General features: G+C 38.5%; 1 protein-coding gene across 2 annotated transcripts in view; it reads right to left on the bottom strand.

Moving 5' to 3' along the window:
• The window catches only part of LOC117521364 (lysine-specific demethylase 4A-like), an 88,810-nt gene extending 75,901 nt beyond the window's left edge, over positions 1 to 12,909 (bottom strand). The window contains exons 1-2 of one of the 2 annotated variants that reach the window (XM_034182656.1): positions 12,775 to 12,909; positions 4,801 to 4,969 (exon numbers count right to left, since the gene is read on the bottom strand). In XM_034182656.1, the coding sequence (XP_034038547.1) occupies positions 4,801 to 4,941 (141 nt within the window). In that variant the 5' untranslated portion in view covers positions 4,942 to 4,969; positions 12,775 to 12,909. The remainder of the gene's footprint in view (positions 1 to 4,800; positions 4,970 to 12,774) is intronic. The other variant, XM_034182657.1, reaches the window with a different exon arrangement.
• Between the last annotated feature and the right edge of the window lie 1,031 nt (positions 12,910 to 13,940).

Genomic DNA, 13,940 nt, shown 5'->3' with positions numbered 1-13,940 from the left:
AAACCTGATCAAGTCATTACAGACCTAAATATTGAAACGCTATGATAATTTAAACTTTTAAAGCACCAGTCGAATGCGATCAGGTGTGATCTGAATGAAGTGCTGTGTGATCTATCGATGCAGTGATCACCGGCAGCAACGGCATTTTAAACGTTTAAACAGTGCATTAATCAGGCGTGACAACACCTGATCGATCAGGTAGTCTGATGATCTCACTGACAGCGACAACGCTTTAAAGAGTGACAGCGCATGAATAAGGTGTGATCACCCTGATCGACTGATCAGGTTGTCTGATGATCACACCACAGCAACAGCGCTTTAAAAGTTTAACTCATCGCAGTACATCTGCGTGTTCGCAGTGCGACACCGGCATGAGAAACGCACCTGGGGCAGAAAAACCACCGATAGAATTGGATAAAAAGGCTACGTTTCCAGCCACGAATTAAAATATTTTCAGATGTCGTTTTCCAAAAGCAGGACCTTTATGTGGATACGTGTCTGTCATATTGTGATGACAGATCGGACTAAAGCATACAGGTAATATTTACTCCGTGTGTGAATGAAACAGTCAATCTGCTTGAGGACCGCAGCTTCCAGCCAATCAGTGGCCAGCAGTAATGCATGTATTTAGACTTATGAGGAAATTATAAGAAACGTGTGCCAACAATCACATAACTTACCTACAACTTATGTCCCCGTATGTGCAGGACGTATGAGTCACACACTGGCATGTGTTGAAAATTGGCAGCATGCCCAAAATTTTTTGAGGAGCTCAGCCTATTAGGACGTATATCAGCGAGTTTCAGTGTGTTTCAACGTGCTCCTAACTTGTATTAAAAACACTTACCCTTAACTTATTAGACTTATGCTACCATTTTTAATATGGTTGGGATACGCTGGCCAAATCTTCAAGGTGTGACAGGGCCTTTATGTATTTTCAGAAAAATCGATTGCCAAGAGGAAGGCTGTATGCTAGGAATAACACTTTTAAAAAAATATCTGCATTTCAGTAAAGGGGTGTGCAGCCAAAACAAGGGGGCGTGGCACCCCATTTCCCAGTTTAGAAAAACCCGTTGATTATGATTGCTTTGCGTTTGCTAGGTACATGGTGCCTTGATCTTCTAACAATTAAAACTAATCTCATCCACTGTATATGTTAATAAGTTAGCTATTATATCTAACATCTAAAAAGTTTTTTGCAGGAATTTTGTAGTGTGTGTTACTGTGCTCTCATGGCTGCCTTTGCCCCCTCTGGTCGTAATGTCCTGAAAAATTATCGCACTCTTGTGTTTTAGGTATTTTTGTCATAATTTGTGTAGTTTTGTAAATGTCAAAAAATTCAAAGCAAAGACCGTATCATAACGCACTCTTGGATCTTTAAAGTGCAGTTCAAACTTTGAATCAATGCTTTACAGACTCACTAAACTATGGCACCTAGTTATCAATTGAACATGTTAGATACCAAGGCAACTTTAAGTACTGCATTGAGTTAGCCAACATCTGTGCTGCTAACTGGCAGTTTCCAAGTAGTGCAAAGCACTCTGCAAAGTCACTATCCCAAGTTACAGGGCTGTACAGTGAGAGCGTTTTGCTCGCATATTGCGCCTAAAATTTGATTGTGCGAGGAAAAAAAATAAAACGGGCGCACGTGTGCGAGAATGTATTTCAACCCTTTCATTCGCATTTTGCTCCTAAAATAAATACAGTGGTCCCTCTAACGCGGTTCACCTTTCGCAGCCTATCGAGCCGTCCTGCCGTCATTTGAACGTTCAAACTTGGATAAGACGGCTGATTGAAACGGTGGCCGTCTTGTTCAAAGCTGTCTAAAATGCGGTTTACCAGAGGAGCTGTGTGTGTGTGTGTGTGTGTGTGTGCGCGCGCACACGCGGCGTCAACTCGCTGCAGACTGCGAACGGAGGCACGAGATGTTACATTCTGCTGAGAACCATCAGTGCACGTGACACAGCGAGCGCGGAGCAGGGAGAGAGGATTTTAACCCGAGTGAACATAAAAAAACAAAACAACAACAACAAAAAAAACTACTTTACTTTTCTTTTCTCTGCTCTTTCTCTACCGGTGTTTTTCTGACGGCACCGTCCTGTTCACAACATGTGCGCGTCGTATACTGAATTTATGAGCTCATGAGATGAAATAAACGGTCAAATATCCTTAAAAACATCCTTAAAAATGAGAATATATGAATGAACTGAGGAAAAATTACGCAAACACTGGATAAAAAATAAAACCCTGCTGCAGTGATGTTCAGAGGCAGATCACAAAAAGCAGGTGAGAACTCTGAACTTTAACAGCTGCTATTTTCCAAAGGTATTTATTTGTTCAATCTTAAGCGATGAGGAGAAATAAATGACTTCATCACACTAAATGAACTGGAGTCAGAATAAAAATACAAGCTGCTGATTTTTGTTATTTTCCAAAGTTATTATAAGCTGCAGCTATATGTTTTATTCATTTCAAAGTGAGTTACCTCTTATTTTATTCTGATTTATTTATACAAAAAATATGGGGAGTCAAATCAGCCTGCATTGTTCTGTTCAGTTTATATCAGTTTTCCTGCACATGTCCAGGTATTTTTTCCTCTTTATAAGAGTTTGGTGTTTGCATTTGCGCCACAAAGTTTTAAAACACAATAAAATGTTCACACTTTTCTTTAAAGCAGTTCTGTAATTTCAGAAATGCAACAGAAACAAACAACCACAAATCAGAAAAAGTTGGGACTATAAGTAAAATAAAGATAAAAATAAAAATGTTGCAGAGTTGTGTCTTGGTGGCTTCCCTCACTTTTCTCCTTCCAGCATAGACATTTAGTTTTTGAGAACTGCCTACCTGACACAGATTTACTATAAAGTACCACACTGTTTGTATTTCTGAATGATTGATGTAAATGAAGTTTAAGAAATAGTCACTGATTCGTAAATGTTCATGTTTTCATCCCGACGTTTCTCTGAAAATGCTGCAGACCTTAATTTAGGAAATTCTGTATGATCAGACTAGTCGACTAATCGCAAAAATAATCGTTGACTAGTCGACTATCAAAATAGTCGTTTGTGGCAGCCCTATTTTCAAACCATCTCCCGAGATTTTCGAAAAAGGGGGTAGTTTTTCGTCAGACCCCAGTAAAAAATAAAATTATAAAAAAATATCATGCAAAAAAGCCCATGATAGGGGGGTGATTGTCTGAAGGTTTTCCCTAGATAGGGGGTATATTTTCAACATGGGGAACAAGCATAGGTACCCCCTTGAATTGGGGAGTGGGGGGGCCGGGATTTTTCTACTCAGGTTTGAACTTTGAGAGTGTTTTTACACACAAGAGAAAAGTGAGAAAATGTTCATGCCTGATTGAGAAAGATGTATAAAGTGTGTAGTGAGGGGTTTTACAGCTTTAAAACGTCTATAATAATTGTAAAAAATAACGCTGGCCACTTCGCAGATTTCGCCTATCGTGGGATATTTTTAGAACGTAACTCCCACGATAAACGAGGGACCACTGTATATCCCATAGAGAAAACCATTCCCACATCTGTACAAATCGACAAGAGTGTGTGTGTGTGTGTGTGTGTGTGTGTGAGAGTGTGTGCTGTGGACCGTTGGTTGAATGTAGCTAAGCGTAGCAGGCGACCTGAGTATAAAAAGTGGGACGGGGATGTTATGTGTGTGTGAGGGTTTAAAATAATACAAGAAATACACAGCAAAAAGTAATGAAATGGACAAAAGTAATGATGTAAATAATGATAGAAAAGGAAGTAAAAAAACAATGAAATAAATACAACAATAGAATCATATAAAATGTGCATGTGTGTGTAGAAAAGGTACTCTCTGTACAGTATGTCTTTGCGTTAATAATAAAATTGTATCAAGAAATTTCACAGTGCTCCTAAATTTTTATCTGTGCTCCTAAATTTTTTCATTTAGGAGCACCTGTGCTCCTAGTGAAAAAGCTAAGCGTACAGCCCTGCCAAGGTGAAATCAAAACAAGAAGCAATAAAACTAAGATACAATACCTAATGATTGACTGCTAATATTGCATAATCCACAGTGTCAGCAAACACATGTACTTTAAATGCTCTGCTATCTGGCTGGAGAGTTTTGACAAACAATGACTTTTAAAGCATTTCCATGGTTCAACATTAGCTTAACAGAGTAATAATAACACGCTGAAGGGCAGCCTGAACAGCTTATAGTACTTATACACGTAAAAGTAAGTCCCTTCGGCTGCTCCCTTGTTTGCACTTGGGGTCACCACAGCAAATCCAAGGTGGTAGTGTACTTATACACGCATAACTGTCAAATACATTATTAGTCTCATCCCACAGATGAGGTTCCTAATGCGTGTGAGTGAGTGAGAGAAGGGGAGGAGAAGGACTGCTGAAATGAAACCCAGTTCCAGGCTTATTATTGGTTATACCACAAGAGCTACGATGCTGCACATAAACACAACAAAAATAATACTCAATGCACCAGAAGCCACCAAATAGCACTTGTTTTTTTGCCACATACTCTTTTCAATTGCCACCTACTATGTAATTTTTGAAACACCCTAAATTGTTTCTAAAAATCTCACTGCATATGAATACCTCTTGGATAACTGACACATAATGTAGAGAGTGACCACAGAAATTAAAGACGTGTGATGAAGAACATGACCATATAGGGCAGTGAGCGATCTAGTAATCAAATAGGGGTGAAACAGGGTGCCCTGGGCCATTCCATTTTCTGTTGGAGAGGTATAATTTGTCCATTTTTAGAAAAAAAAAAAAAATATTGTGATGAATTTCTACTTACTTTAGCAAGACCTGCTTTGTGTGCTCCCTGGGACTCTACATATGCAATATATCTGCTGAAATTCTTGAATTCTTCAGCAGTGGGGTAGAACGTCATGATACCCTTGGAAACGTGGTTTTGGGAACTTAAGTCCGACGCCATTGCAGACCTCAATGGCAACCCCTGCGCACTGGGAAAGAAGAGGAACAAGATGAAAATTTCAGAATGACTTCAACACATTCCCTCAATTTAACAACCTCGAGACAAGCAACCACAATTGTTTTATTGCAATGATTCTCAAAGACCACCTATGTCTCCCTGCTCTGTCACAAGCTGATTAGCTCATTCAGGTGTGAAGCCAGTCAAGTGCCTACAGAAACCTTGAGAATCACTGTCTTAATATTTTCTGGCCTGCATCTTTAATGACAGCTAGAAAAGAAAAATCCTTAAAAGGGTTCCTATTTTACACTTCAGCTATCTCACACATGCGTTCACTCATTTAAACTGTTGATCTAGGTTGTGGTGGCAGCAGACCAAGCTGCTCAACCCATACTTCCCTATCCTCTGCCAAGTCCTGGGCCATCCTCAGTTGGCCCTGCCTTATAACTCATGCAATCACCTTTTTTTTTCTTAAAACCACATTCTAAAGTTTTCTTTCAACAAAACAGATCAAATCTAGGGTTGCATCTCAGATGTACCTTCTGGCAAATGTTAGCTGAACATTCAAGTGTTCTTTTAAAGAAAATCCTCTATGTGCAATCACAGCCACAGAAGCCTATAACTTCTTCTGGGTTGTCTAGGAGTCTTGGTGGCTTTCCTCACTCATCTCCTCCTTGCACAGTCACTTAGTTTTTAAGAACCCATCTCCTCCAGACATATTTAACATACAGTACTATACTGTTTGTATTTATTAAAGACTGATGTAAATCAAGTACAAGATATTTTCAGTGACTTGGAAATGTACATGTACCTATCCTGACTTCTCTGTAGAAAATTGACAGTAAAACTGATTACTTACATGTGTTATAACCAATGGTGGGCACAGCTAAGCAAGGAGTTAGCTTTGATAACAGCTAATCAGCTAAGTGAAAAGTTACCTTTTATGAAGCTAAATCGATAAACCACCCCAAGAAATTATCGGAAGCTACAGCTAACCAATAACTTTCAGTATTGTCTCCAGTACACTTGCAACTCCTAACAAGTTGATTTTGAGTTTTAATACCACGATCCCTTCAGGTAGCATCAAAGGGGATCACAGACCCAAACAGCGAGTCAGCACTTCTGTCTTTGTGCACCCTGCACACTGCTGGAAGTTCCTGTTTACCACATATTTTGCAGGAGTGAAGCAGCTGAGAGGAGCTAAGCTCAACTCTACAAACACACAAAAAGTCATTATTCCTTAACAGAATACAGCAGGGAGGGAGAGATCTTGGAAAATATAGCAGTTTTGACTTATGGTTTTGATTTTATAAATAAACTGAATGCTGATAGAATAAGTCCATTAATGTCAATTCTGTCATTTGTACACAGTTAAAATATAACACATATCTTTAAATTTTAAATAATGCACTAATTCTGAAGTTTTGTAACAACAAACAGACAGATGCCAAAGGGATTATGGGTAAATGAGCCACCACTAACACTGACTGGTTGACTCATTCATTCTATGTAAAAACCAACACGTTAATGTGAGGTGTGTGTGTTGGTGTTTACATATAAATGTGCTTTTGTAAAATATGCCTTTTTTATTTGTTAAAAAACAAAATCCATTTGCAAAAGCCAAAAAGTCAAGTTGTGATTAGACAACCGTCTGATATAACCAGGGTCAAAATAAATAGAACACTACCATCTACTGGCGTCCAGATGCTCATACTGCCATGAACACTAGGCCAGTAGATGGCAGTAGAAACTGTGAAACTTGCCAAAGCAAATATTCCAAATAATCCATGTCTGCTACATTTAAGATGCGTGGAATTTAATAAACGCAACCTTAATTTCAGACATCTGATATATATTATTCTGGAACAAAGACAGTGTTTGACATAAGCAGGACTCTAAGGAGCAAACAGGAAGCGACTGCAGCTCACAATGATTCCAATTGAAAATAATGGAGAAGCAACCTGTGTTACTTCTGGCATTTTTACATAAAACAAACACAATAACAACATCTATAAACCCAGAGAATATACTCATGAGCGTTTTAGGCACAACATACAAAGGGTTTAATGCTGTTGTCTGTGTGCAGCCTGATCAGAGGATCTCAAATGCATTTCTTCTGTCCTGAATGTACTGATATTACCCATATTGCACCTGGACACAGCACGTCCACACTAAAACCTTCAAAATTAGTGTATTACTTTAAAACTAAAACATAAATCAAATCAATTTTATTTATATAGCGCCAAATCACAACAAGCAGTTGCCCCAAGGCGCTTTATATTGTAAGGCAAAAGCCATACAATTAATTACAGAAAAACCCCAACGGTCAAAACGACCCCCTATGAGCAAGCACTTGGCGACAGTGGGAAGGAAAAACTCCCTTTTAACAGGAAGAAACCTCCAGCAGAACCAGGCTCACGGAGGGGCAGTCTTCTGCTGGGAGTGGTTGCGGCTGAGGGGAGAGAATCAGGAAAAAGACATGCTGTGGAAGAGAGCAGAGATCAATCACTAATGATTAAATGCAGAGTGGTGCATACAGAGCAAAAAGAGGTGAATAAAAAGAAACACTCAGTGCATCATGGGAACCCCCCAGCAGTCTAAGTCTATAGCAGCATAACTAAGGGATGGTTCAGGGTCACCTGATCCAGCCCTAACTATAAGCTTTAGCAAAAAGGAAAGTTTTAAGCTTAATCTTAAAAGTAGAGAGGGTGTCTGTCTCCCTAATCCGAATTGGGAGCTGGTTCCACAGGAGAGGAGCCTGAAACCTGAAGGCTCTGCCTCCAATTCTATTCTTACAAACCCTAGGAACTACAAGTAAGCCTGCAGTCTGAGAGCAAAGCACTCTATTGGGGTGATATGGTACTATGAGGTCTCTAAGATGGGACCTGATTATTCAAGCAGCATTATGCAGCATTTTGAATTAACTGAAGGCTTTTCAGGGAACTTTTAGGACAACCTGATAATAATGAATTACAATAGTCCAGGCTATAAGAAATAAATGCATGAATTAGCTTATTAGAAAGCAATGCTTTCTAATAATACTGCCTAAGAGAAGCATGTATAAAGTGAATAAAATCAGTCCTAGTCCTTCATAATTAACCTTAGTCCGTGAAGACTCCCCATTTACATGAACAAATTGTAATCTATTAGATAAATATGATTCAAACCACTGCAGCGCAGTGCCTTTAATACCTATGGCATGCTCTAATCTCTGCAATAAAATTTTATGGTCAACAGTATCAAAAGCTGCACTGAGGTCTAACAGGACGAGCACAGAGATGAGTCCACTGTCTGAGGCCATAAGAAGATCATTTGTAACCTTCACTAAAGCTGTTTCTGTACTATGATGAATTCTGAAACCTGACTGAAACTCTTCAAATAGACCATTCCTCTGCAGATGATCAGTTAGCTGTTTTAACAACTACCCTTTAAAGAATTTTTGAGAGAAAAGGAAGGTTGGAAATTGGCCTATAACTAGCTAAGATAGCTGGGTCAAGTGATGGCTTTTTAAGTAATGGTTTAATTACTGCCACCTTAAAAGCCTGTGGTACATAGCCAACTAATAAAGATAGATTGATCATATTTAAGATTGAAGCATTAATTAATGGTAGGGCTTCCTTGAGCAGCCCGGTAGGAATGGGGTCTAATAGACATGTTGATGGTTTGGAGGAAGTGATTAATGAAAATAACTCAGACAGAACAATCGGAAAGAAAGACTCTAACCAAATACCAGCATTACTGAAAGCAGCCGAACATAAAGATATGTCTTTGGGATGGTTATGAATAATTTTTTCTCTAATAGTTAAAATTTTATTTGCAAAGAAAGTCATGAAGTCATTACTAGTTAAAGTTAAAGGAATACTCGTCACACCACGTGCCGAGCTTCGCGGAAAATTCAAATAATCTGGGCATTTCAATATGACCCGCCAAGTATTTAAATGAGATCTGAATCACAGCTCAAACCGTGGGTTTTTGAGAGGAGGAAATTGCTAGTGACACTGTTATTGCCAATTACCATGTGAATTGGAGCCAAAGAAAGCATTAGTTTATATTTAGGTCTAGTTTAGAGTTCATTTAGTATAGTTAGCTACATACACATAGGACCTAACATAGACAGACACACACCATACACAACAGGCCTCCATTCATATACAACATTTATTCACACAGTACATTAACAAAGGTTATAGGTTAGACTATATATTATAGATAGATCAGAGACTGAGCTGAGTGACTGAAGAGCTGTGATTTAGTTGAAGTGAAAGGTGTGAGAAAGGTGAGTGTGTGTGTGAGAGAGTGAGTAGTGGTGAGGAAGGGACATGGAGGGGCCAGTTCCAAAAAGAGCATGATCAATTGCTTGGGAGCACTTTGATCTAATAAGCCCCAAAAAGGTCAAGTGCTTGATTTGTGCTCAAGAGTTGAGGTACAGTAACAATATGTCTTCAATGCTGCGACACCTGAGGTCCAAACACCCCGAGGCATCAGTGGCTGCTGCTTCTGTTGCTGCTTCTGGAGCAGGAATCAGGCCATGTAACTTGTATTTTATTCTTTATCTAAGATTAAAACATACTCAAACAAAAATAGCTAAGCATGTCATACTGTATTTCCATTAAAGGCAGACAAGCTGATTTGGAGGAGGCACTGGTGGACTATGTTGTAGAACATGCACAACCATTCAAAATAGTGGAAAGCAAAGCCTTCAGGCCTTTACTACAAAGGTTTGACCCAACATATGCACACCTCCAGAGGAGAAGACCGGCTCAAATACTGGGCGACACGAGTCGCAGTCTATCCCAATTTACAGAGAATGGCAAAAAAAATATGTGAGCAGGTCTTCTCCAAAGCTGGAGAGGTGGTGAGGCAGAAGAGGAGCCGATTAAAGTCCAGCACCGTTGAAATTATTCTTTTTTTGAATAAAAATTGTTGAAAGTTGCACAATCACCGTCTCCTATCCCCTCTATTCTAATTTACAAATTACAGCAACATAAGCACCAGTTGCAGAAGCACATGCCTTTCTCACTTTTCCTGTCACATTTTATCCAAATATAGTTTGAGGAATGATAACACAAATCTACATATAGTCTACAATAAAGACTTTCATAACCATTATGTGTGCATCTGCAGGACTATTTATTACATTAAAAAGACACAATAATACATATGACTTTTTTATTATTATTTTTCAAGAACAAACCACATCAGTCATGAATTAATGCAAACATTTGTCAGGGCGCTCATTCAAGGTAATTCTCAAAGCAATCCAGCGGATGTCACCCTTCAAACTGTATCAAACGCGTCGAAACAGTGTGTCGATTTTCAGCCAGTTGTGTTGCAGTGGGTCATTGGTTCATGAGGCTTCAAAATTGCCATCACTAATTGGCAGAGCATCAGTTTCAAAAGAAATCTTTTTTTCTTTTCTGTGACCAGTTCTACTTTCCCTGCAGAGGATAGAGCAGTTTCTCCTGGAAGTAGCTCTCATCTGTTTGCAGAGGATAGAACTGTATGTCTACTACAAAACATGTAACAGGTAGGTACTCAAATCTTTGATTTCAGACTTCATAAATGTTTACAACTGTTCACCACTCCAGCAAAAATATGTTAGCAGCCTAAAAATTATCGGACCAAACTATCAGAAGATAATTAGTCCGCTGATGGTTTTCAAAGTTATCTGAAAAGCTAATCCGATAATGAAAACATTAGCTTCGATAATTAGCGGTTAGTGGATTAGCAGAACTGTGCCCACCAGTGGTTATAACAAATGGGACCATTACTTATGCAGCCCATCATCTTGGATCAAGGCTTTGATCCAGTTCATGAAATGAAAATGAAAACAAGATACTTTTGGTATTTTGCTAGTAACAAAAATGAAACCAGAAACTTTATTTATTTTTGTTCTGGAGCAGAACCATTTACTTAAAATAATGGTAACCAGTTAATACCATTATTTTCTTCACTCTTGGAAAGATTTCCCTTTACAATGACCCGATGAGGACGTGAGACTATTAATGCTCTGCACCCAAACAGTTGGTGGCAGTAATACACTGTGTTGCTTTGCAAGCTGCCAATAAACTCAACAGAAGAAAATAGAGCATGTTGCCTGCTAAAGCACGCGCCACTGTCTTCGCAGTTTTACATGGGAGCGCTATAGTGTCACATACAGGTCTGGTATATAGTGTTTTCAGTGTCCCACAGTTGACATGGAACTATTAATTGGTTCAGGAATTGTATTTTTTGTTCTAGCCGTTTCGGGAACATAAACTTTGGGATGGAACCCAAAACTGGAAATGTTAAAATAGCATTTCTGTTCAGAATGATCCAGTTGGGAAAAAGTTTGGTCCAAGCCCTGTCTTGGGTTGATATTTTTATTTAATTTATATCATGATGTAGAGATGTTTATATTGTTTTTTGTAGAGAGTTAAAGGGGGAAAAGTTTAGAAATGTTAATGTCAAGAAGCCTGAATTAGATTTTGTATATGAAAAACTAAATCAAATTAAAAATGTATATAATCCCAAGGGGCTTAATACTTTTTTGAGGCTCTGTATATTACAGCTGATGACACTGCTTTTTTTTTATGTATATAAACAAGTAATTATTAGGATTTGAAACAAATAAGTTTCACAAATGAAGTGATAATTTAATTTTAATTAAATCCCACAATAACACCTAAATTCAGAGAAACTATATTGTTTTTACATACCTACATTGTCATAATACGCATGTGAAGCATTAATGTAATATGATTATTTGTTAGAGAATTCAATTATGTTTAAATTAGTGGAAAATGTATTTTAAAACATTGGGTAGGGGGGGGTAAGGTGCATCCAGAAAGTATTAACTGAGCCCAGAGTGTGAGCCCTTTCAAAAATGACCAAATTACATGTATTGTATTGTGCCAGCGATGTTTTCAGCAAGAAAACCGCCCTTTGAAGTTAAATGCCCAGGTAATGAGGGTTTTTTTGTATAGTTAATTAATTTGCAAAAACACTTTTCATGCTGTCATTATGGGGCATTGCGAGTAGAATTTTGAGGGGCAAAATGAATTTACTCCATTCTGGAATAAAATTGTAACATAAAAATATGGAAAAGTAAAGCGCTGTGAACAGTTCCCGGATGCACCGTACGTTTGCTCGTTTCTCAGATAATCTGGCAACACGGCTTGTAGTTGTTCGGCGCTTGTATTCCTCAACATAAATGCGAAGTAGGGCGACAAACGTTGAAATGATAAAAACTCGATTCAGCAATGAATATCGTACTTTGCTGTTCGCAGACACTCCTTTGAAATCACATGTAAATCCAATTTAAATCCGCAACTGCAATCGGTCGCTGAAAACGCACCAGCTACTTAGGCTAAGTAGCTAAATGTGCTTAATCATAATGTCAAAAAAACAGCTGTAACATCGGCGATTTCCCTTCTATTTAAGTTGTCTTTACGCATTATAAGGATAGTGATAATTATAGAACAGCCTTTCTCAAAATGGAAGATTACAGCAGAATACAAATTTCCGCTAGCACGTTAGCATTAACCTAGTCATGGAGATGACTATTTCCTGTGTGACGGAGTTGAGGATTAAACACACTCGCACGGACCAAATCACTCTATCAACGTAGGACAGAAGTGTATTTAAAACGGCACTTATGTACTTTTAAAGCTACAACTGAACGTTTAGATGCCGTTTTGCGGATAATATTTCGTAATACGTCAAGTAAGTCGTAGCCATTCCATGAAATATACTGGACCGCGGAAAGAGTTCCTGCTACTTCACTATTGGACGAGCTTTTGGTGACACGCTGAGACTAAAAGACAACATATCAGACAGGCTCACAACAATAATCACCTCGTACCAAAGAAGTCACAAGATGTCGATAATATCCCAAAAAAAAAAAAAAATCAGCAGGACCAGCAGCTGTAGGGAGCGACAATTCACTAACTAAAGCCACGGTCCTCCATGACATCCACGCACGCAAACGCACCACGGATTTTGTTTACCACAACACGCATGGTGCACGTTCATCCAATCACAGGACGAGTCTGGCGGGCAGGCGGAAACAGATGAAAACAGCTTAAAGGACTCGCATTACATAACTACTCTTCTTCTTTCGAGTTTATTGGCGGTTTGTAAACCAACATGGTGCATTACAGCCACCAACTGTTTGGGTGTCAATGGTTTCTGACTTTTTTTTTAATTATTACAGTTTAACAATTATACAAAGTACAAAGGTATGCCAGGGGTCAACGAATAAAGAAAAACATAAAATAAATAAATAAAAAATAGATAATCTGTCAGCACTTAAAATAATTCAGAATATCAAGAGTCTTCACAGCTTTAGGGTTTGATGATGACTGAATTGAGACTTTGTAATGTTGTAATTCAAGCAAGTGTGATGTAACGCATCATGTGATTTTCAACGTCCGGGTCCAAACAAAAAAGGCGTGCTGTCATTAACATTAAGAACTGCACTGAGAAGCTCTGATCAGGCTGCACTTAACATCACAACATAAAACTCTTTGTATATTGTGCCTAAAACTCTCTGGATGTATTAACTGGGTTTTTAGACGTGCTATTGCGTTTATGTAAAAATGCCAGAAGCTCAGGCCGTTTCTCCGTTATTTTCAGTGGGAGTTGCTGTGAGCTGCGATCTCTTCCTGTTCATGTCGCTCGGGAGGAAAGTAAAGTTTGCACTTTAGCGTCCTGTTTACTGTCCTTTACAACACTGTTTGTCCTTTTTATTCCAGAGTAATTTGCGTTTATTAAATTCCGCGCAGGTTAAACGTAGCAGACACGGATCATTGGTAATGTTTGTTTTAGCAAGTTTTCAGGGTCTCATGGATGCAGTCTCTTATTAACGTGATGAAAAGTATAACAAAAATTACATTTTAGTAGTACAGTGGAACTTTGATTTATGTGTTTAATTTGTTCCGTGACCAAGCTCATAAGCCAATCTGCTCGTATTTCAAATTAATTCCCCCCATTAAAAATAACTAAAATAATTTTAAGCCGTT

This window comes from Thalassophryne amazonica, chromosome 12 (genome assembly GCF_902500255.1).
Source record: "Thalassophryne amazonica chromosome 12, fThaAma1.1, whole genome shotgun sequence".
Lineage (NCBI taxonomy): Eukaryota > Metazoa > Chordata > Actinopteri > Batrachoidiformes > Batrachoididae > Thalassophryne > Thalassophryne amazonica.
Note: the sequence above shows the minus strand (reverse complement) of the source record. Positions and strands in the feature narration are given on the sequence as shown.